This window comes from Piliocolobus tephrosceles, chromosome 4, assembly GCF_002776525.5.
Source record: "Piliocolobus tephrosceles isolate RC106 chromosome 4, ASM277652v3, whole genome shotgun sequence".
Lineage (NCBI taxonomy): Eukaryota > Metazoa > Chordata > Mammalia > Primates > Cercopithecidae > Piliocolobus > Piliocolobus tephrosceles.
The window spans coordinates 45,196,883-45,222,299 of NC_045437.1; the positions used below are offsets into that span (position 1 = coordinate 45,196,883).

Genomic DNA, 25,417 nt, shown 5'->3' on the forward strand with positions numbered 1-25,417 from the left:
TGAGATCTGAGAAGGGACAGACTGCCTGCTCAAGTGGGTCCCTGACCCCTGAGTAGCCTAACTGGGAGACATCCCCCACTAGGGGCAGTCTGACACCCCACACCTCACAGGGTGGAGTACAACCCTGAGAGGAAGCTTCCAAAGTAAGAATCAGACAGGTACACTCGCTGTTCAGCAATATTGTATCTTCTGCAACCTCTGCTGCTGATACCCAGGCACATAGGGTCTGGAGTGGACCTCAAGCAATCTCCAACAGACCTACAGCTGAGGGTCCTGACTATTAGAAGGAAAACTATCAAACAGGAAGGACACCTATACCAAAACCCCATCAGTACGTCACCATCATCAAAGACCAGAGGCAGATAAAACCACAAAGATGGGGAAAAAGCAGGGCAGAAAAGCTGGAAATTCAAAAAATGAGATCGCATCTCCCCCTGCAAAGGAGCGCAGCCCATCGCCAGCAACGGATCAAAGCTGGTCAGAGAATGACTTTGACGAGATGAGAGAAGAAGGCTTCAGTCCATCAAACCTCTCAGAGCTAAAGGAGGAATTACGTACCCAGTGCAAAGAAACTAAAAATCTTGAAAAAAGAGTGGAAGAATTGACAGCTAGACTAATTAATGCAGAGAAGGTCATAAACGAAATGACAGAGATGAAAACCATGACATGAGAAACACGTGACAAATGCACAAGCTTCAGTAACCGACTCGATCAACTGGAAGAAAGAGTATCAGCGATTGAGGATCAAATGAATGAAATGAAGCGAGAAGAGAAACCAAAAGAAAAAAGAAGAAAAAGAAATGAACAAAGCCTGCAAGAAGTATGGGATTATGTAAAAAGACCAAATCTACGTCTGATTGGGGTGCCTGAAAGTGAGGGGGAAAATGGAACCAAGTTGGAAAACACTCTTCAGGATATCATCCAGGAGAACTTCCCCAACCTAGTAGGGCAGGCCAACATTCAAATTCAGGAAATACAGAGAACGCCACAAAGATACGCCTCGAAAAGAGCAACTCCAAGACACATAATTGCCAGATTCACCAAAGTTGAAATGAAGGAAAAAATCTTAAGGGCAGCCAGAGAGAAAGGTCGGGTTACCCACAAAGGGAAGCCCATCAGACTAACAGCAGATCTCTCGGCAGAAACTCTCCAAGCCAGAAGACAGTGGGGGCCAATATACAACATTCTTAAAGAAAAGAATTTTAAACCCAGAATTTCATATCCAGCCAAGCTAAGTTTCAAAAGGAGAAATAAAATCCTTTACAGAGAAGCAAATGCTTAGAGATTTTGTCACCACCAGGCCTGCCCTACAAGAGACCCTGAAGGAAGCCCTAAACATGGAAAGGAACAACCGGTACCAGCCATTGCAAAAACATGCCAAAATGTAAAGACCATCGAGGCTAGGAAGAAACTGCATCAATTAAAGAGCAAAATAACCAGTTAATATCATAATGGCAGGATCAAGTTCACACATAATAATATTAACCTTAAATGTAAATGGACTAAATGCTTCAATTAAAAGACACAGACTGGCAAACTGGATAAAGAGTCAAGACCCATTAGTCTGCTGTATTCAGGAGACCCATCTCACATGCAGAGACATACATAGGCTCAAAATAAAGGGATGGAGGAAGATCTACCAAGCAAATGGAGAACAAAAAAAAGCAGGGGTTGCAATCCTAGTCTCTGATAAAACAGACTTTAAACCATCAAAGATCAAAAGAGACAAGGCCATTACATAATGGTAAAGGGATCAATTCAACAGGAAGAGCTAACTATCCTAAATATATATGCACCCAATGCAGGAGCACCCAGATTCATAAAGCAAGTCCTTAGAGACTTACAAAGGGACTTAGAGTCCCACACAATAATAATGGGAGACTTCAACACTCCCCTGTCAACATTAGACAGATCAACGAGACAGAAAGTTAACAAGGATATCCAGGAATTGAACTCATCTCTGCACCAAGCGGACCTAATAGACATCTGTAGAGCGCTCCACCCTAAATCAACAGAATATACATTCTTCTCAGCACCACATCACACTTATTCCAAAATTGATCACATAATTGGAAGTAAAGCACTCCTCAGCAAATGTAAAAGAACAGAAATTATAGCAAACTGTCTCTCAGACCACAGTGCAATTAAACTAGAACTCAGGACTAAGAAACTCAATCAAAACCTCTCAACCACACGGAAACTGAACAACCTGCTCCTGAATGGGTACATAACAAAAAGAAGGCAGAAATAAAGATGTTCTTTGAAACCAATGATAACAAAGATACAACATACCAGAATCTCTGGGACACATTTAAAGCAGTGTGTAGAGGGAAATTTATAGCACTAAATGCCCACAAGAGAAAGCTGGAAAGATCTAAAATGGACACTCTAACATCACAATTAAAAGAACTAGAGAGACTAGAGCGAACACATTCAAAAGCTAGCAGAAGGCAAGAAATAACTAAGATCAGAGCAGAACTGAAGGAGATAGAGACACAAAAAACCCTCCAAAAAATCAATGAATCCAGGAGTTGGTTTTTTGAAAAGATCAACAAAATGGACAGACCACTAGCAAGACTAATAAAGAAGAAAAGAGAGAAGAATCAAATAGACGCAATTAAAAATGTTAAAGGGGATATCACCACCGACCCCACAGAAATACAAACTACCATCAGAGAATACTATAAACACCTCTACGCAAATCAACTAGAAAATCTAGAAGAAATGGATAATTTCCTGGACACTTACACTCTTCCAAGACTAAACCAGGAAGAAGTTGAATCCCTGAATAGACCAATAGCAGGCTCTGAAATTGAGGCAATAATTAATAGCCTACCCACCAAAAAAAGTCCAGGACCAGATGGATTCACAGCTGAATTCTACCTGAGGTACAAGGAGGAGCTGGTGCCATTCCTTCTGAAACTATTCCAATCAATAGAAAAAGAGGGAATCCTCCCTAACTCATTTTATGAGGCCAACATCATCCTGATACCAAAGCCTGGTAGAAACACAACAAAAAAAGAGAATTTTAGACCAATATCCCTGATGAACATCGATGCAAAAATCCTCAATAAAATACTGGCAAACTAGATTCAGCAGCACATCAAAAAGCTTATCCACCATGATCAAGTGGGCTTCATTCCTGGGATGCAAGGCTGGTTCAACATTCGCAAATCAATAAACGTAATCCAGCATATAAACAGAACCAAAGACAAGAACCACATGATTATCTCAATAGATGCAGAAAAGGCTTTTGACAAAATTCAACAGCCCTTCATGCTAAAAACGCTCAATAAATTCGGTATTGATGGAACGTACCTCAAAATAATAAGAGCTATTTATGACAAACCCACAGCTAATATCATACTAAATGGGCAAAAACTGGAAAAATTCCCTTTGAAAACTGGCACAAGACAGGGATGCCCTCTCTCCCCACTCCTATTCAACATAATGTTGGAAGTTCTGGCTAGGGCAATCAGGCAAGAGAAAGAAATAAAGGGTATTCAGTTAGGAAAAGAAGAAGTCAAATTGTCCCTGTTTGCAGATGACATGACTGTATATTTAGAAAACCCCACCGTCTCAGCCCAAAATCTCCTTAAGCTGATAAGCAACTTCAGCAAAGTCTCAGGATACAAAATTAATGTGCAAAAATCACAAGCATTCTTATACACCAGTAACAGACAAACGGAGAGCCAAATCATGAAGGAACTTCCATTCACAATTGCTTCAAAGAGAATAAAATATCTAGGAATCCAACTTACAAGGGATGTAAAGGACCTCTTCAAGGAGAACTACAAACCACTGCTCAGTGAAATCAAAGAGGACACAAACAAATGGAAGAACATACCATGCTCATGGATAGGAAGAATCAATATCGTGAAAATGGCCATACTGCCCAAGGTTATTTATAGATTCAATGCCATCCCCATCAAGCTACCAATGAGTTTCTTCACAGAATTGGAAAAAACTGCTTTAAAGTTCATATGGAACCAAAAAAGAGCCCGCATTGCCAAGACAATCCTAAGTCAAAAGGACAAAGCTGGAGGCATCACTCTAGCTGACTTCAAAGTATACTACAAGGCTACAGTAACCAAAACAGCATGGTACTGGTACCAAAACAGAGATATAGACCAATGGAACAGAACAGAGTCCTCAGAAATAATACCACACATCTACAGCCATCTGATCTTTGACAAACCTGAGAGACACAAGAAATGTGGAAAGGATTCCCTATTTACTAAATGGTGCTGGGAAAATTGGCTAGCCATATTATAGAAAGCTGAAACTGGATCCTTTCCTTACTCCTTATACGCAAATTAATTCAAGATGGATTAGAGACTGAAATGTTAGACTTAATACCATAAAAACCCAAGAAGAAAACCTAGGTAGTACCATTCAGGACATAGGCATGGGCAAGGACTTCATGTCTAAAACACCAAAAGCAACGGCAGCAAAAGCCAAAATTGACAAATGGGATCTCATTAAACTAAAGAGTTTCTGCACAGCAAAAGAAACTACCATCAGAGTGAACAGGCAACCTACAGAATGGGAGAAAATTTTTGCAATCTGCTCATCTGACAAAGGGCTGATATCCAGAACCTACAAAGAACTCAAACAAATTTACAAGAAAAAAACAAACAACCCCATCCAAAAGTGGGCAAAGGATATGAACAGACATTTCTCAAAAGAAGACATTCATACAGCCAACAGACACATGAAAAAATGCTCATCATCACTCGCCATCAGAGAAATGCAAATCAAAACCACAATGAGATACCATCTCACACCAGTTAGAATGGCAATCATTAAAAAATCAGGAAACAACAGGTGCTGGAGAGGATGTGGAGAAATAGGAACACTTTTACACTGTTGGTGGGATTGTAAACTAGTTCAACCATTATGGAAAACAGTATGGCGATTCCTCAAGGCTCTAGAACTAGATGTACCATATGACCCAGCCATCCCACTACTGGGTATATACCCAAAGGATTATAAATCATGCTGCTATAAAGACCCATGCACGCGTATGTTTATTGCGGCACTATTCACAATAGCAAAGACTTGGAATCAACCCAAATGTCCATCTGTGACAGACTGGATTAAGAAAATGTGGCACATATACACCATGGAATACTATGCAGCCATAAAAAAGGATGAGTTTGCGTCCTTTGTAGGGACATGGATGCAGCTGGAAACCATCATTCTTAGCAAACTATCACAAGAAGAGAAAACCAAACACTGCATGTTCTCACTCATAGGTGGGAACTGAACAATGAGATCACTTGGACTCGGGAAGGGGAACATCACACACCGGGGCCTATCATGGGGAGGGGGAGGGGAGAGGGATTGCACTGGGAGTTATACCTGATATAAATGACGAATCGATGGGTGCTGACGAGTTGATGGGTGCAGCACACCAACATGGCACAAGTATACCTATGTAACAAAACTGCATGTTATGCACATGTACCCTAGAACTTAAAGTATAATAATAATAAAAAAAAAATATAAAATGAAGAAAAAAAAAGATAAAAAAGGTAAAAAAAAAAGATAGATGAAATAGACAAAACTTTAGTGAGACAAAGAAAAGAAAGAAAATTCAAATAAATAAAAACAGAAATGAAAAAGTAGACATAACAACTGAGACCACAGATATACAAAGAATCTTACATACTGTTATGAGCAACTATACGCCAACAAATTGGAATAGCTAGAAGAAATGGATAAATTCCTGGACACTTACAACCTACCAAGATTGAAACAGGAATAAACTGAAAACCTGAACAGACCAGTAAGTAACAAGATGGAAGCTGCAATAAAAAGTCTTTCATCAAAGAAAAGCCTGGAACCTGATTGCTTCACTGCTGAATTCTACCTAACATTTCGAGAATAACTAATATCACTTGTACTCAAACTCTCCACCTCGCAAAAAAAAATAAAATAAAATAAAATAAAAAATCAAAGAGGGAATACTTCCAAACTAATTCTACAAGGCCAGCATTACCCTGATATCAAAACCAAATAAGGACACAACAAAAAAAGAAAACTATAGGCCAATATTACTGATGAACATACATGCAAAAATTCTCAACAAAATACTAGCTAATCACATTAATAAGATCCTTCACCATGATCAAGTGGGATTCATCCAAGGGATGCAAGGATAGTTCAACATATTCAAATCAATAAACATGATACATCACATTAACAGAATCAAGAACAAAAAACATATGACCATTTTCATAGATACTGAAAAAGTATTGGACAAATTCATCATCTCTTTATGATAAAAACCCTCAGCCAACTGGATATAGCAGGAACATAACCCCAGATAATAAAGGTTACATATGATAAAACCACAGCTAGCATCATACTGAATGGGGAAATATTGAAAGCCTTTCCTCTAAGATCTGGAACAAGACAACGATGCCCACCTTCACCACTGTTACCTAACATAATACTGAAAGCCCTGGTCACAGCAATCAGACCAGAGAAAGAAATAAAGGGCATCTAAATTGCAAAGGAAGGAGTCAAGTTATCTTTGTTGGTAGGCAACATAATCTTATATTTACAAAACCCGTAAAGACTCCACCAAAAAGCTGTTAAGTACTGATAAACAAATTCAGTAAAGTTTCAGGATACAAAATTAACATACAAAAGTCAGTACAGACATTTTTTGTTTAGATTGCTTTCTTGATTTCTTTTTCATATTGTTTGCTGCTAAAGTATAACATTTACAATAGTTACAAATAATATACAATACCTAGGAATTACCTTAAGTGAAAGATCTATAAAAGAAAACTACAAAACACTGAAGAAAATTGAAGACACAAATAAAAGGAAAGATATTCCAAGCTTGTGGAATTGGAAGAATATTGTTAAAATGACAATACTACTGAAAACAATTTTCAGATTCAATGCAATCTCTATCAAAATACCAGTGACATTCTTCACAGAAATAGAAAAAGAATCCTAAAATGTATATAAAACCACAAAAGACTGAATAGCCAAAGCAGTCCTAAGGGAAAAGAACATAGCTGGGGGCATTACACTATCTGACTTCAAAATATACTACAAAGCTATAGTAACCAAATAACTATAATACTGGCAAGAAAACAGACACATGGACAAATGGAACAGAATAGAGAACCCAGATATAAATCCACACATTTACAACCAACTAATTTTCGACAAAGCAATCAAGAAATATCACGGTAAAAGAATAGTCTCTTCTATCATGGGGAGGGGGGAGAGGGGAGGGATTGCATTGGGGAGTTATACCTGATATAAATGATGAATTGATGGGTGCTGACGAGTTGATGGGTGCAGCACACCAACATGGCACATGTATACATATGTAACCTGCACGTTATGCACATGTACCCTAGAAAATAAAATATAATAAAAAAAAAAAAAAAAAAAGAAAAGGAAAAAAAAAAAAAAAAAAAAAGAAAGAGCATTATATTCTTTAATCTCCCCAGGTCCCATTAATTATTGCTCTTAAATAATTAATGGGATCTGAGGAGATTAAAGAATATAATGCTAATTAATTATTTAAGAGCAATAATTAATGGGATCTTGGAAGATTAAAGAATATAATGCTAAAAAGTCAAAAAAAAAAAAAAAAAAAAAAAGAAAAGTCTCTTCAATAAATGGTGCTGGGAAAACTGGATAACCAGATGCAGAAGAATGAGACTATCTCTCAGATATTTCTTCCTCATCTCTTTTTGATTTTTGATACAAAAATCAAATCAAAATGGATTAGAAACCTAAATCTAAGATCTGAAACTATGAAACTACTAGAAAAATATATCTGGGAAATACTCCAGTACATAGGTCTGGCCAAATGCTGTTTTTTTGGTTTTTTTTTTTTGGAGACAGGGTCTCACTCTGTCACCTGGCTTTGAATGCAGTGGCGCAATCACAGCTTTCTATAGCCTTGACCTTCTGGGCTCAAGCAATCCTCCCACCTCAGCCTCCTGAGTAGCTGGGACCACAGGTGTGTGCTACCACATCCAGCTAATTTTATTTATTCATTTAACTTTATTTATTTTTAAACTTTTAATTTTTTAAATTTTTTATTTAATTTTATTTTTAATTTTTAAACTTTTAAAATTCTTTTTGCAAAAGTAGGGTCTCCCTCTGTTGTCCAGGCTGGTCTCAAACTCCTGGAGTCAAGCAAGCCTCTGCCTCAGCCTCCCAAAGGGCTGGTATTATAGGCATGAGGCACAACTCCTGGCCTGGCCAAAGGCTTTTCTGTGTAAGACCGCAAAAGCACTGACAACCAAAGCAAACATAGACGAATTAGATTCTATTAAGCTAAAAAGCTTCTTCACAGCAGAGTGAATAATCAAGAAAGTGAAGGGACAGCCCACAGAACAGGAGAAAATGTTTGCAAACTATCCATCTGACAAGGGATTAATAACCAGAATACATAAGGAGCTCAAACAACTCAATAAAAGAAAAATAATCCGATTTAAAAATGGGTAAAAGAATAGATATTTCTCAAAAGAAGGCATACTAACGGCCAAGAGTTAAATTTAAAAAATGTTCAACATCACTAATCATCATAGAAATGCAATTCAAAACCACACTAAGGTATTATCTTACCCCAGTCAAAATGGCTTAAACATTTTTTTAAAGTATTATTATAATAGAGATGAGGTCTCACTATGTTGCCCAGGCTAGTTTTGAACTCCTGAGCAGCTCCAGTGATCCTCCCACCTCAGCCACCCAAAGTGCTAGGATTACAGGCATGAGTCAACATGGGCAGCCTAAAATTGCTTTTATTAAAAAGATAGGGAATAATGGATGGTGGCAAGGATGTGGAGAAAGGGGAACCCTGCTACACTGTTGGTGGGAATGTAAATTAGTACAGTCACTATGGAATACAGTATGGAGGTTCCTCAGAAAACTTAAAGTAGAACTACTATATGATCTAGCAATTCTACTACTAGATATATATCCAAAAGGGAAATCAATATATTGAAGAGATATCTGACCTCACATGTTTTATTACAGCAGTATTCACAATAGCTAAAATATAGAATCAACCATCAATGGATGAATGGATAAAGAAAATGTGGTCTATATACACAATGGAATTTAGCCACAGAAAAAAGAATATCGGGCCTGGCATGTGGGCTCACTTCAAATCTCAACACTTTGGGAGGCCAAGGCAGGAGGACTGCTTGAGGCCTCCCTATTTCAAGAATATATGGAATAAAAATTTGAGTTTTCTATATTTTTATTTTTATTATAATTTCCAATAAAGTTGTTCTTCCACTATCCCTTTATTGCTGCTTCTCAGGACTATTCATAAAATGACCAAAAATATAAAAAATAAAATGATAGTAAATGACAATGTCTATTTTTCCTGATAATACTAAACGTTAAAATCAACACGTTATTATTCCTTTTAGCAGCAACATAAGCCAAGGTGATAGTTGCAAGAGGCTCCAGAGATCATTTAAATTATTTATGGGTAATTGGAACATATACTTGCTAGTATACACTAGCAAGAAAAGAACTGTAAACTGGCTGTATGTTATTGTACCTTAAAAATGTATGTGGGTGAATTTTCTTTTAAGAAAACCGTTAAACTAAAGAAAAACTATGTAACACACCTAGAATGTAATCTATCTGGCTCTGACAGATTCTCAAATGTTTAATCATTTAAAATAATTTGGGATAATAGTGTTTTGGAAATTTTTTTTTTTTTTGAGACAGGGTCTCACTTTGTCACCTACACTGGAGTATACTAGCACGATCACAGCTAATTACAGCCTCGAACCTCTGGGGTTAAGCTAGCCTGTCGCCTCAGCACCCCGAGCAGCTAGGACTATAGGTATGTACCATTATGCCGGAGTGACTTTTCTTAAATCTAAAATGAATTCTATACACATTAAAAGTTATGTTTTACAAGCGTCTAAGGTCCAAAGTCTGAACTAGACTATTCACTAGCGATGATCTGGGCAATTTACTTAACTTCTTTGAATGTTAATTTCCTCATGTGTAAAATAAGAATAATGTCTACCTTGCAGGATTTTTGTGAAGAGTGAATAAATCAAATGAACCTAAAACAATGTTTGACATTTTGTAGGCCTTTAGCAAATGACACTTGCTACTTACAAAAAGCTATAATGTTATTTCTTTGGTCTCTGACTGATTTTAATCATGCTAGTGATTTTTTTCTTGGGCCTTGTTAATTGCAGTTCCTACAACTTCCCTTCAATTATCAACCAGGCTAAACTTATTTCATTTATCGGCTATTATTTATTGAAAACCTCGTATGTCACAGGCAATTTAAAATCTTTATTCACTTTCTACACATAATTATTGTCAGAATACCTAGACAGTAAAATGCTAGAAAACAATGACTACAGAAGTGGTTTACATCTTACTTTTATAGTATCTTAGTCAGATGATCATATAGCAAGATCTTAATAAAGATCTTAAACAGGGATAAACTATATTTTCATAAGCTATCACCATAGCAACATGTATGCTCTATAAAAATATTTTTTCAACTTATTTGACTAAGAAGAAAAGGATTTGAAATTATAGAAGTGAAACAATTAAAGGGTTAGAAAAAAACAAGAAGCAAAACACGTTTACAAAGTAACTATCATGAGGATTCTACTGATACATAAGATATTACCACACTGCTTTATATAGTATGCCTTTAAAATATTAATAAAATAATTTCTCAATCTAACAGGAAAAGCGACTCAAAAGCTAAGCAAAATAAAAACGAAAGAAAGAACATGTGTACATGCCAAGAGTGGGCACTAATACTGTTCATCAGTGTACTGTACTGTGTGATTTTTAGACTAAAAGGTTTTTCAATGTTATAGTGAAGCCTATGAAATACTAACTACCCTAACAAGTTTTTATCCCATAAACCAAACAGATACTAGTAAAAGATTAAGGAATATATTTTCAATTTCATTGAATAGTAAGAATATTTCTCCTTGAAACATTCCTAGCCTGGCTCTCATTTGTACAACAGGAAACAGAATAAAAAGGGTGGCCTACACACCCTTTGAAATTCCATTTCTGAAATCACTGTCTTATTCTCGAATATTAGAACTTTTTGTGGGATCTGACATATTCTCAAGTAGCTGTGAAATGCATTAAGGTATCAATGAGTACCCCCATCTACCTCTTCCCTCCCACTTTTCCAAAAATACAATTGTCTTTGGAAACTTAAATGGTAAAAATCAACAGATAAAGAAGTCTTAGACAGATATGCTAAGTCACCTTAAGGATCAAAGGTGCAGAATAAGACATGGCAGTATGAGCATAATACAATAATAATTGACATTAGTAAAAGAATTCATCAATATAAATGGAGTGTGGATGGTCAGAAAAAGAAGTAAAAGAAAACAAGATACATATTGGCAATGCCTACTTAAATATCCACTGCCACGATAGAGATAACCTAGCTTCATGCTACCAACCATTTAGAATCGTAATTAATCCCCCATGGAGGAAGAAAAAAATTTGAGACTGGGATATGGGAAAAGGTCATCATGCCTAGATTTGAAACCAGGATATAAAGAGCTGGAATTACAGGCACCCGCCACCCTGCTCGGCTAATTTTTGTATTTTTAGTAGAGACGGGGTTTCACCTTGTTGGCCAGGCTGGTCTCAAACTCCTGGCCTCAGGTGATCCACCCAACTCGGCCTCCCAAAGTGCTGGGATTACAGGCGTGAGCCACCGCACTCGGCCAGCGTTTTCCCTTAGACTCGAAATTTCGCTCCTATCGTCCCATCCTTGTACTAAGAAAGTATTCTTTCTAAGGTTTAATAACAAATTTTACTCTTGGCAATTACCAGGAACTCGACTATATTAAAATAGCTAACGAGAGGAAATTACTGAAGCTACAAAGTCAAAGGTCTCACCATCAAAGTTATCCTTGACAACTGACAAGAGCTGTTAGATCTTCTTTTGGTCTTTCTGCTAATTCAACCATAGTCTTAAAAATAGCCACCTATTGCCTAATACCCTGTATACACAAAACCATTGCACTTCGGTATTTCTAATACGAGAAAGTTTCTATATATCCAAACTTTCCTATCTTTGAGGGGCAGGCATGGTTAACGTGGTTCTCAGTAAGATATTCATTTACAACTAAGAGAAAATTCCAGGCTATCATCTGACATTCTTGGTTTACTTTAAAAACCTTTCTAACGTTATTTATTCTCTGACAACCTCAAAATTACTTTCCACAAAGAAAACTCTAGAAATCTAAAAATGCGAAGTGCGTGCTTGTCAGAAGGTACTAAGGAAATCCTTCCTTTAAACGTCAAATGTGAATTCTAACTTCTAATGGGTAAGACCCTCGAGATTTACAGCGGTGGTCTGGTGGAAAGAAAACCCCCTTGGCGCTAGGAGCTCACAAAACCCCATCCCGCGGTTGAGGCGGAAGCGGCTACGCGCTCCCGGCCTTTCGACAAGCCGCCCTGGAACGCAGGCCCGTCATCTTCAGCAGAAAGCTCTCTCACGTTCTGGCCCGCAAGCCCGGAGGGTTCGTCATAAACACACAAGGCAAGGATAGAAGCGAGGCCAAGGGGCAGGTCACGCAACTGTCAAACGAAGCCCACCCACCGACTGACAAGTCCCTAAGGCGACAAGCGATCCCCGCGCGGGATACTCACCGTTACCTCAGGATCGCGACTACAACTCCCAGAAGGCTGGGCGAGCGACGAACCAACGCCCTTCCCAGAATGCAGCACAGCGGCATCCCTATCCCGCCCTCTCCTTACTGCGCTCCTCCTACTTTTCTACCTCTTGTCATCCGGGAGAGCCGGGGGTAGGGTGCAGGAGGAGGATCCCGCACGCTCGGCGTGTCGCGTCAGACGCCGGGAGGGGGCCTGGGCGGGGAGTAGGAGGGGAGAATGGGAGGACGAAGGGGAGGGGAAAGGACAGGGGAGGGGAGGGTAAATAGTGGGCCAGGCAGCAAGATGGCGGCGGTAGCGGAGGTGTGAGTGGACTCGGGTCTCAGCGGCCGGATTTTTCTCTTCCCTTCTTCTCCCTTTTCCTTCGCTATTTGAAATTGGCATCGAGGGGGCTAAGTTCGGGTGGCAGCACCGGGCGCAACGCAGGGGTCCCGGCGACGGCGGCGGCTGACGGCTGGAAGGGTAGGCTTCCTTCATCGCTCGTCCTCCTTCCCCGCTCCGCTCGGTGTCAGGCGCGGCGGCGGCGCGGCGAGCGGACTTCGTCCCTCCTCCTGCTCCTCCCCACACCGGAGCTGGCACTCTTCGCTTCGCCATTCCCCGACCCTTCACCCCGAGGACTGGGCGCCTCCTCCGGCGCAGTTGAGGGAGCGGGGGCCGGTCTCCTGCTCGGCTGTCGCGCCTCCATGTCGGATAATCAGAGCTGGAACTCGTCGGGCTCGGAGGAGGATCCAGAGACGGAGTCTGGGCCGCCTGTGGAGCGCTGCGGGGTCCTCAGTAAGGTGAGCAACCGGTGGTGCCAGGGGACCCCTGGCCAGACTCACCTGCCGCGAGGCAATTGGCTGAGGCGGTGGGGTGGGGCTGGCGGGAGGCGCGGAACGTGCCGGGGTGCGAGGCTGAGTACTGCTGCAGCGACTAGGGATGAGGCGGGGATATAGGGGGCCTGTTTTTGCTGCCCGAGGGCTCGTCGGGGGCAGCCGAGGACCAGGGAAAGGGTGTATCAACCCGGGATCCAATTCGGGAGACCAGATGCGTGCCGTGACTTGGGACCTAGGGCGGCAGCTGTCCCGGGTGTAAGGAATCCGGGTTGGGCTTCAGGGGTGTCCGAACGATTGGGCACGGGAGCGGTTCAAGTCGGACCTCTTAAAAGAGGCTGGTCTGTCTGAGGATGCCAAGCCGAGTAGGTTGGGAGGCACTGCGGACGCAACTGTTTCGACAGAAGCTGGAGCGACTCGGCTTGGTGTTGAAATTTGAGGTGTTGAACTCGCCAGGTTAAATGTAGTGAGACAGATGAATGTAGAGGACTTTCTCCCTCACCCTATACCTTAGTTCAGGATAGAGATATTGAATCGGCACGTGATGGGTACAGGAAATATTCATAGTAACTTGGAACATGTGAAAAGGAGACTGATCTTTAATCCAGGAAGAAGAGCATTATTTAATAATAAACTCTTTTTGCGGTAAGGGGTCCAGGGTAAGGAAAATATGTTTTACCTTTTCTATATTTTTTAAAATCCGTGTATCAAAATTTTAGGAAAGCAGCCATTATAGGACTGCAGATGGGTGATCTCTTGATATTACATGGTTGGGATTTTTTTTTTTTTTTAAGTTTTTGCTATAAGAAGATTCACACAGCCTTTTTGACTTCTCTCCCCCTTCCTGTTAAACTTTCTTAGAAATGGCTGGAGCTAGCAGTTAACTTGGAGAGGGGGAGCTGGGCCAGTCCCTCAACAAGCTGGTCATAAGATACTATGTCATGTGCAGCTACTGGCTATTAAGAAATCACCCTGTTTCCAGTATTCATACTTTGGCACATCACTTGGACATTATTTGTGGAATTGTTTAATATAATGTTTTTATAATGTCTGTAGAAAGCTAATGAGAAGGGGACCAGGAAAGGCATGAGTAGTCAGAACTAAGGATTGCAAGTGTTGACTTTTATTTGTATAGCAGAAAAATTTGTTGTATATTGATGCTGTGATCATTCTTGAAATTTCAATGCAAGGTTTTCAGTAACGAGAAGCTCCTCAGGATTTCTTTACATTAAATGTATCCTATAATTTAGGAATCCCATTGAACACATTGTGTAGTAGGTATACATTTTCAGTTGGTAATAGGAAGTGGGTTACTTGCTTCGCAGTGATTTTGATAGTTTCATCACTGCTTATAAGATGGGAAGCTGACTGCCATATTAGTATTGTGATGTGTTGAGTATTTTACAAAACAAATTGTAATTTTGACCCACTGATAATTAGTTTTTTGGGGGTTGGGGAAATGGAGTGACTGGGGGAAAAAGTCACCAGTGCTCTGAGTTTTACTTTATGTGGAGTAGGTATACTATAGATCAAAAAATAGAATACCAATCTCGATATTTAAATGCATACAAATGCATTTGATCACCTCTATGGAAGGTGAATAACTTAAATTTTGATTGTTGCTTCTTATGTAGAATGAATAGGAATAAAGCTTTTGGTATTCTTGCTAACAGCTATGAAGGAAATTTTCCTGAGATTTACCAATTTATGGTTATATAGAGTGTTTTCTGGAAACTTTTTAATCAAGGGCATTCTAAATTGAATATATATACTCATACTGAGTATGGTACATGTTTTTAAATGTAAATTATATATTTTGAATTCTTCATATTCACCTGGTAATTTAAACAAGGGTCAGAACTTGGCTTTTGTTCTTTTCCTTCCATTGAGTAATGTAAATAAGTCCTGGTACAATTTGTTTTCTTTGTCCCCCAAAATGGGGTGGATTTGGAATGGGCTTGGGTAAATTTATATTAGAAATATACCAGTTCAAAGGGCATTTTCCATATGGTAATCTGAAATATACGGAAATACCTATGAAGCATATTTCTTATAAATCACTTAAGTGTATAGATTCCAAAAATACTTGATAGGCAATAATTCTATCTGGTTATAACAAGTATCGTGATGGATCATGGTGAGGAAAAGATGCATGCCTTACTGTAGGACTTGAGAGCACCTAAGCCTGGATAAAATAATTTCTGAATTTCCTCCATCCTTCATGGTTTATCTTCTGTTTTTGCACACACCAAACTGTTTGAAATTATATCCATCCTTAAGAGTCCAAGTCAAATACTGTCCTTTCCATAAAGCCTTTTCGTATTTTGCCATCATTCAAGACCTCCTTCACTTGAATTCCCATAGCATTTTGTTTTATTCTAAATATATATTTTTTTCTCTTGTGTTTGTGTTTGCTGGCCTGTTGGCCACAGTAATATTCAGTTGTCCTGCAGTGTCTAGCATATTGCCTTGTCTGTATTTGTTAAATGGGGAAGAGTGAGGGAACATTATGAGAGCAGAGAAAAGACAAAAAACTTGTCTTCCAGGTGTCATAACAACAGCTAACAGCTTACTGAGAAAAGGGTCCTGAAGCTGATATAGTTTGTTCAGCCTCTTACAAGAACATAATATTGAATTATGGATACATAATTGCTGGGGCCCCTTTTCTAATATTGAAAGAGTTCTAGTGAGAAATGCTGAAGATTAAGCTTTATTAACCGTGTATAACTCTTCCTCAGATTCAGAAAATACTATGTCCAGGCACTGTTCTAAGTCTATTCTTGTTTAAACTTAACTCTGAGAGACAGAGTTTGACAGAGAAAAGAACACAGAGTAAGTAATTTGACCACTGTCAGAAAATTTAGCCTTATGAAGTGTGGTAATTATAAATGAGGTAGGATTAATCCATGGTGGGTCTTGAATGCCCTAAACAATTTGTATGACAGTCAGTGGGAAGTTGTCCATGTAAGTTTTGGAGCTGGAGACTCAATACGATCAACATGTAAGAAAAGTAGGCAAACATGCTTAGTAAGTAAATAAGCTTGTGTAAATTATGAAAAACACAGAAGATACTAGCGAAAAGATTATTAAGTCCTGTAAGGAATACAGGAACTGGGTAATTTGATTGGAATAGTTGAAAATGAGAAGAGGCGGCAAATTTAAGGGTTTACTATGAAGGAAAGATAAGCAGGTTTTGGTGATGGGCTATAAATATTGAGAAGGAACACTTAGGAGTATCTTCTGTGACTATGCTAGGCATTTTCATTATTTTATTCAGCCATCAATCAACAGGCAAAAAAACTGAAGCTTACAAAAGTAACTTGTCAAAACTCTCTTCACGTGAGTTGTAGAGTAGTTGAGCCTGTTTAATCCTGTATACACTAATCTGTTTGTATATCAAATACACAAACTCTGAGCAGAAGTAGCAGTCCCCCCCAAGGAAATAGGAAAATAGGAAGGAAGTACACCTTATAGAAAGAAGTAAATTCAGTTTTGTTGGTAACTATCATTTATTTCAAGCCTGTGTCTAAGTGGTGGTACATCACAAGCTGTTAGAAATAAGGAAGTGGGTGATTAGGAGCCACTAGAATGAGTTAAATAGTCAGCTTGGATGAGTTCTCAGAGAGGGGTTGTAATGATGGGGCTTAGAAAAATTAAGAACTGGCTAGGGATGGTGGCTCACCTGTAGTCCCAGCACTTTGGGAGACCAAGGAAGACAACAGATCACTTGAGCCCAGGAGTTTGAGACCAGCCTTGGCACCACAGTGAAACTTCATCACTACAAAAAGTTAGCCAGACGTGGGGCATGCACCTGTAGTCTCGATGACTTGGGAGGAGGAGGCAGGAGGATTGAGCCCAAGAGGTTGCAGTGAGCTGAGATGGTGCCACTGCACTCCATCCTGAGTAACAGAGTGAGACCCTGTCTCAAAAAAATACAAAATAAAAGAAAATTTAAGAACTGAATAAATCTCAAAAATGCTTAATTAGAGAATAGAAAAAGATTTCTCAGTGGATATAGAGCCTGAGCCAATGCAGTATATTTTGGCAATCCATTTTTAATTAGTTTTTGGAATTGGCAGATAGTTTTGAGATTTTTTTATACTTAAAACCCCAGAGCATAGATAAAAACATGCAAAAATAAATATTCCTGTAAAGGTTACATTTCTGCCTTTTCCAGTTTATTGTGATCTTCACTGTGCAGCAAGACTTTAGCAACACAGAAACTCTTTTAAGGTATTGAAGGCAATCCAATATGTTTTTGAAAACCAATTTTATTTTTGTTTTATTACTCTTGAGTTTGAAAAATGTATGTTCAGAGACACTTGGAAAATGAATTGGCCATTTTAAATATTATTCCGTTCTGTAGAGGAGAAGTTAAAGTTGATGCCAACTTACTAAAGATTATTATTTTTATTTTGATGTAGTTATGACCATTATAAATTTTCATATGGAAATAACAACAAAAGTAGAGTTTAGCAATAATTGACTTTATACTTCCATTGATTTAGAAGGCTTCATGCAGTCTTTGGTGTCAGAAAATGAGAGACTCCATACCTAACTGAACATACTTCTCTGTTGAATATGTTAATTATGACAAGGACTAAAACAAATATCATAAAGGTACTTAGGAGAGGATGAAAGCACACAAAGAACAAACAATAATTTTAGCCAAAATCTGGCTTTTGTTTTATTCTTCAAATGTTAGAAGAAAATGGTATATTTTGTTTCTTACCAGTTTATTTATAATATTGTAAAAATTACTGAAAATCATTATGCAATCTAGAAAATCTCAACTTTTCACTCTCTGTAATCATTTTACTGGAGAGAATTAAGTTGGACTTTTCACATTTTGGTTTTAAAATTACATTGCTGTTTAAAAAAGTTTGGATTTCTAAAATACTTCTCTTTTTTTGTTTTCTTCTCCCTTCCCTTCCCCTTCCCACTCCCAGTGGACAAACTACATTCATGGGTGGCAGGATCGTTGGGTAGTTTTGAAAAATAATGCTCTGAGTTACTACAAATCTGAAGACGAAACAGAGTATGGCTGCAGGGGATCCATCTGTCTTAGCAAGGCTGTCATCACAGTAAGTTCCTTTTCTTCTTCTTTTAACAAATATTTACTGAGTGTCAGCCACGTACCAGGAACTGTTCTACATGTTCAGGATACATCTGTGAATAAGATAAAGATCCTTGTCCTTGTAGAATATACATTCTAATACTTTTTTCCATAAAGTTATTTTACTGTGCTTTTTTCTACATGTTGTTATTTTGCATAGACAGGTAGTTTTTATCTAGTGGGTATATCAAACTGGTTTAAGGACTTCAGGAAAAAAAAATGTTTGAAGCCTTTTTATTTGTTGAGGCTGGGACAGTTACTTTGTAGGTTACTGAAAATTTAAAAATAATACATCTTGTAGGTAACATTCTAAAATTTTAACTTAAAAAATATAAACTTTTTAACATTGAGCTAATGCCATCTCTTTGTGGAGTTGAGAGAAGCTGTTCTTACATTCCTCACACATGATTTGCTATTTGCAGTTTTGATATCTCTAACGTGGAATAAAAGTCTAAAGATAACTTTTGAAAAACCCTAAGTATAGACTCCTTCTAACTTTGTGATTTCCGCTTATATTTTGCAGTTATGTCCCTTTTATCTAATTCAACACCTTTTGAAAGAATAACTCACCTTTGTTGAGTCATTCTACTTAGTTTACATTTTGTTCTTCTTTTTTTGTTTTTTTTTTGTTTTGTTTTTGAGATAGTCTTGCTCTGTCACCCAGGCTGGAGTGCAGTTCCATGATCTTAGCTCACTGCAACCTTGGCCTCCCAGGTTCAAACAATTCTTTTGCCTCAGCCTCCCAAGTAGCTGTGTCTATAGCTGCGTGCCACCACGCCTGGCTAATTTTTGTAATTTTAGTAGAAACGGGGTTTCACTGTGTTGGCCAGGCTGGTCTCAAACTCCTGATCTCAAGTGATCCACCCACCTCAGCCTCCCAAAGTGGTGGGATTACAGGCGTGAGCCACCGCGCCCGGCCTATTTAGTTTATATTTAACTTATTATATAGAAACAGCTGTTCCTTTTTGCACTCATAGTCATTAGACATAAATAATGTTTAAGATATGTAAGAACTATAACAAGTAAACGGACATAAACAGGTTTGGGAACAACCAACTGACTTGTTAAGCTTGTAACCCAACTAGTTACAACTGCCTGATTATACAAAAAATAACCTACTAGTTAAGAATGGTCAGCATGCCATGGGCAAAAAAAAAAAAAAAAAAAAAAAAAAAACTGTTGGCTAAGGCCAGAGAGTTATTTTAAATAAAGGTCAGTTAAGGGAGCTATTGTAGTTAAAATCTGAAAATGGGTATGTTAAAACAAAAATACAGATTTTACTAACTCACTCAAAGAGAAGTCACATTTTGTGATAGAATTTATATGGCTTACAAAAGTTAAAGAGTATATATATGTAATACTTCAGATTTCTCTTAATATCTAATCCTAGCTTAGCACACGTTTGTTAGGCAGTTAGGGAAAATCTTACAGTATTTTTACATTATTTTTTGTACATTATTTCCCTGCTTGTATATTCAAAGTTTGAAAACAGAAGTTTAGAATTGAATATCAAATTAGAGAAACACAGAAGAAGTGTTTGGAAGTGTTGATAATGAAACTACTACTGTCTATTCTTAGAGACAATTTGTAGGAAATAACTTTAACATAAAGGCTCAGTATTTATTGTGACTGGTATGTGGTACATTGTAATGTGTTTAGAAATTGTATCTAGTTTAATATTTTGGGTGTTTTTCTTCTGAGATAGATCATTATTCATGTCAGGGGACAGAATAGTGGATTGAAATGTACCTTGCGATCTTGAAGTGTTTTTCCTTGATCCTCCACTCCCCTTCTTTTGCGTATTATTGGATGTTTATTAGTTTCAATGCTTAAGTGTTTGAAAGCAGTATAATTGATGTAAAAATGGGGAGGAATTAAATTTTATCTTTATTGTTCCCTAAGTAGTAGTATTCATGCTAGTTTCTGTGGATTTAGATATAGTTATTCTGTCTTGAATTATGGACTATAATAATATTGCCTGGCTTATTTGGAGAAAAGAAAATTTTAAATAAACAATTACATCCATCTCAGGAAGAAAACTGTTACTTTATTGTAAATGATTTTTGTTATAGCTATATGTACATGCATAACTTTCATTGTGGTACATAGTAAAAGACATGAGTAGGAATGTGAAACAATTTGAATTCTTTGAAGGAGAGATAATAGAAATAAAAGTCAAAAGATGAATGAGGCAGCAAAATCTGTGTGGTAGTCTTAGATACAATGAAACAGATGATAGGAAAAAACACAAGCATTTATATTATTGAACTTGAACTTTCCTTGCCCTGTGGATTCACAGACTCCATGTTACATATTTAAAGGAAATTGAAAATATAACTGAATTCAGTGAACTCAGGATGAAGTTTACAAATTAGAGTGTGTACTTTAGTTAAATAAATGAACATAATAGTAATATTCCTCATTAAATACTAATAGGCATCTCTTCGCATTTTTTTTCCTTAAATATGGGCTATTGCCTATATCACTTCGTGTCGGAATACAAAGAATATAAATGTTTAATTTCTTTATATGGCACCCTTATGAAATTGATAGTATTCACATACGGAGAAATCTGGGCTTGAAGAGTTGATGTGACTTTACTATAACCATTCATTACTATATTATTTGTTGGTGGATCTTGAGCCCTGAGGCCACATTTCTTGATAGAGCCTAATCCATTTTAAGCATCTAGCATCTGAGCCCACATTTCCTGATAGAGCCTAATCCATTTTAAGTTCATTCTTAGTTTAATGATTAAATCACTCTTATAAAAACAATGTTCTTTAGTTGTGTGATAATAAAGTGGGTGAAATAATTTCAAGGAAGAAAATATGTCTTGAGAGAATTTATTCCTTAATGTGAAAGAACTGACAGTAAGTAGGTGAGAGGAAAAATAGTATTCCCTTACTTTGTGTAAAAAGAGCTATTTGTATGCAGAATAAGTATTTGTAGAAAGACAGTTGAATTCTTTAGTTATTATAGCTTGATGCTTAGAAGACCCGGCCCCTGCTACAAGATTTGTCACATAGTAGATATTCTGAATATGTTAGTTGTAATTGTTTCAGTTAAAAGCAAATGTTTATGGAACATTTACACTTTACTTTTTAAATTCTATTTTTTAAATAAAGTGCACATGATAAAAATTATAATTCATGGCATTAAAAAGTTTAAGAAGTACATGCTGCTTTTTAGTCTTGCACTCAAGGGACAACCCAACTTAAATTTCTGGTCATCCTTTCAGAAAATGTGTGAGCCTATACAAGGATTTGTTTATATCTTTCATAAATATTTACACAAATGGTATTATATTAAGCCTTTCATTCTGCACCTTGTTTTAATACATCTTACACATTAACTATTACATTCTGTTGAATCGTATGGATATATTTATTTGCCTGGTCCTTGTTTTTACACACTTAAATCATGCCTAATTTTTATTACAATCATTATTGAAACAAATATGTACCTTAAAATTTGTTTTTAGTTATTGTCAAATACTTCTTCAAAACAGTACCACTCCTCACTCCTACCAGTAGTGAATGAATGCCTCTGTTTCTCCCTACCCGCAAGTATTGAGGAATTTGGGTGTTGGCAAATGTTAAAGTATTTGTCAAACTTCTACATTAAAATGGTATCTTATTATTTTAAATTGCACTGTTTATCCATGAGGTTGAGTAACTTAATAATTTATAGCCATTTTTATTTCTTTTTCCTTTTCCAGTTGCTTATATACTTTTTTTGGTTTTTCTTTCCTTGTTGGCTTGTGGAAACTCTTCATATGGTAACTAGCCATTTGGCACATTTGTTGCAAATATTTTCCCCCACATTGTCACTTGTCTGTTTCTTCTTTGCTTGTTTTATAGTCTATATTAGGCCCTAGAGAAATCTTAGATTTTTACATACTCTTATTGGCATCTTTTATTATGGCTTCTATATTTACTTGTTTAGATAGGTGTTTCTTTGTCAAAGACTCTCTATATAAATGTAGATATATTTTCATCTAAAATTTATACTTGAATTTTGATTCCTGTGAAAGTTATTTTAGTTTAAGGAGTGATAATGATGTTTTTAATTTTTTTCCACATGACTAATTATGTATCTGGGTAGCATTAAAAGTTATTTTAGTTTAAGGAGTGATAATGATGTTTTTAATTTTTTTCCACATGACTAATTATGTATCTGGGTAGCATTAATTAAATAACTCATCTTTTTCCAAGTGGTTTGAAACACCACTTTCATCATATGTTACGGTCCCATGTTTATCTAAGGTTGTTTCTGGACTCTCTTTTGGGCATTTGGCTTGTCCTCCTCCTTATCCTCTGTTTATTTTTTTTTTTTTTTTTTTTTTTTTTTTGAGGCGGAGTCTCGCTCTGTCGCCCGGACTGGAGTGCAGTGGCCGGATCTCAGCTCACTGCAAGCTCTGCCTCCCGGGTTTATGCCATTCTCCTGCCTCAGCCTCCGGAGTAGCTGGGACTACAGGCGCCCGCCACCTCGCCCGGCTAGTTTTTGTATTTTTAGTAGAGACGGGGTTTCACCATGTTAGCCAGGATGGTCTCGATCTCCTGACCTCGTGATCCGCCCGTCTCAGCCTCCCAAAGTGCTGGGATTACAGGCTTGAGCCACCGCGCCCGGCTATCCTCTGTTTAAAATTATATTGTGAGTATTTCTTCAACCAGTTCCTTAAACTGCTAATGATCCATTGGTGAAGATAAAAGTAATTTATTTGCAGTTACTAAAATTAAAACAGGTAGAGATTTTTGGTATAATATCTTCAGATAGAATTGGTTTTCCTAAGTTCTGTAGTTTCATGTCTCACCTTAGGCATCTGCCTTTGTATACCTGATATCTTGTTGAACTTCTCAAATCACCAAATGAGTAGGATTCCTATTATTCTTATCATAGGTTGGTTTTAGGGAAATTTTCCAGTTTTATGTTTTAATATTTTTAGAAGGAAAACTGAAAGGTAATGAAAATGTTACAGTTGGATTAAAAAAAAAATTAAATCCAAATAGTGATTAGGCAAGTTGGTGGGGTGGGGGGTTGCCACAAGAGTGGAAGTTGAAAGATCTTGGAAAAATTAAAGAAACTGATGGAACCCCATCTCTACATCAAAAAATACACAAATCAACTTGGCGTGGTGGTACACACCTGTAGTCTTAGCTACTTTGGAGGCTGAGGTGGGAGGATCAGTTACTTCAGCCTCGCAGTTGGAGCAAAGGTGATGCCACTGCCCTGCAGCCTGGGAGACAGAGTGAGACGCTGTCTCAAAAAAAATACCCAAAAAACCAAAACCAGACAATGGAGATACAAAAGCAAGGGAAGGAAGTGTTCAAAATTGAAGAGAACCACAAAAATAAACATAAATTTTGAAAGTGCCAGATAGCAGTCAGATCTAAAAGGTTTTTGAATGTGGAATTGTAAAATGAAAAATTACATTATGGAAATGAAGTTCAGCAAATTGGATATCACCAAAGATGATTAGTGCCATAAGTAGTCATTATAAGATCTCCAAATTAGTGAGAAATCCAAGAAGTTGGCCTTTTCTCAAGTGTGCAGTTTTACTATATTGAACTGTATTAGAACTAAAGGAAAGAGAGGAAGGTATGCAGCAAATAAAAGCACTAGATAAGAAACTAGTTGTTAATTCTCATTGGAGGGGCATTTGTCAGTGAATTTTTAAAGAAGTGAGACTCTCAATCTGCTAAGATTTATGCTTTAAGGAATTCATAATTTATCTGTTTAGCAGTTCATTTGAAAACAATATATTCCATCTTTCAATAACATGTGATTCAGATAATGTAACTCAAATAGCATGAAGTAGAAAGTACTTAAAATATTTAGTAAGAGATCTTGGAAGAAGAAAAACATGAAAAAGGGCACCTGTTGAAATTTGGGGCTTAGAATGTAGAAATAACTTACAGAAAATTGTATCATTTAAATTATGTAATTATAAAATGTATTCATTTGCTAGGGTTGCCATAAGAAAGTACCACAAACTGGGTGACTTAAACAACAGAAATTTATTGTTTCACAGTTCCAGAGGCTGGAAATAGGATCAAGGTGTGGGCAGGGTTGGTTCCTTCTGTTGGCGGTGAGGGAGAAGCTGTTTCATGAGTTTCTCCTTACATTTGGTGGTTTACTGACAATCTTTGGTACTCCATGGCTTGTGGATGCATCACTCCAATCTCTGCCTGCATGTACGCATGGCATTCTTTCTATGTATTTGTCTTTTCCCAGATTTCCCCTATTTATCAGGACATCAGTCATATTGGATTAGGGGCCCAACCTACTCCACTGTTATCTCATTCTAACTAATTAAATCCACAGTGCTGCTATTTTCAAACAAGGTCACATTCAGAGTTACTGGGAGATAAGACTTGAACATATAATATGATTTTGAGGGGGGCACAGTTCAACCCATAACACAAAGTACCTGTTAACTCAAGAACCCAAGTCTTGAGATTCCCATCTGTTATTTTATGACATCACTGGGCATAAGAAAATTGTATATGTGGTGCATTTTATTTTGTGTAGGGGTTGCAGGAACATGACTTAAATATTTATAAAGCAACTCTTAATTCCAAAGTGTTTAGAACATCATGCATGGGCTATGAAGTCAAATCTGGGTTCAGACCTTAACTGTGTGTATTAGTGCATTCTCTTACTGCTATGAAGAAATACCTGAGACTGGATAATTTATAAAGAAAAGAGATTTAATTGACTCACAGTTCTTCATGGCTGGGGAGGCCTCAGGAAACTTACAATCATGGCAGAAGGTACTTCTTCACAGGGCGGCAGGTGACAG

General features: G+C 37.6%; 2 protein-coding genes across 4 annotated transcripts in view; one reads left to right on the forward strand and one right to left on the reverse strand.

The window, feature by feature from the left end:
- POLK (DNA polymerase kappa) overlaps nt 1–12,780 on the reverse strand; it is a 98,097-nt gene extending 85,317 nt beyond the window's left edge. Inside the window, exon 1 of one of the 2 annotated variants that reach the window (XM_023207993.1) lies at nt 12,664–12,780. The gene's annotated coding sequence lies outside the window, so the exon portion shown is untranslated. Of the gene's footprint in view, nt 1–11,907; nt 12,546–12,663 lie in introns of those variants that run through there. The other variant, XM_023207994.1, reaches the window with a different exon arrangement.
- The window catches only part of CERT1 (ceramide transporter 1), a 145,205-nt gene continuing 132,520 nt past the window's right edge, over nt 12,733–25,417 (forward strand). The window contains exons 1-3 of one of the 2 annotated variants that reach the window (XM_023207996.1): nt 12,733–12,818; nt 13,073–13,463; nt 18,446–18,580. In XM_023207996.1, the coding sequence (XP_023063764.1) occupies nt 12,733–12,818; nt 13,073–13,463; nt 18,446–18,580 (612 nt within the window). Of the gene's footprint in view, nt 12,819–12,953; nt 13,464–18,445; nt 18,581–25,417 lie in introns of those variants that run through there. The other variant, XM_023207995.1, reaches the window with a different exon arrangement.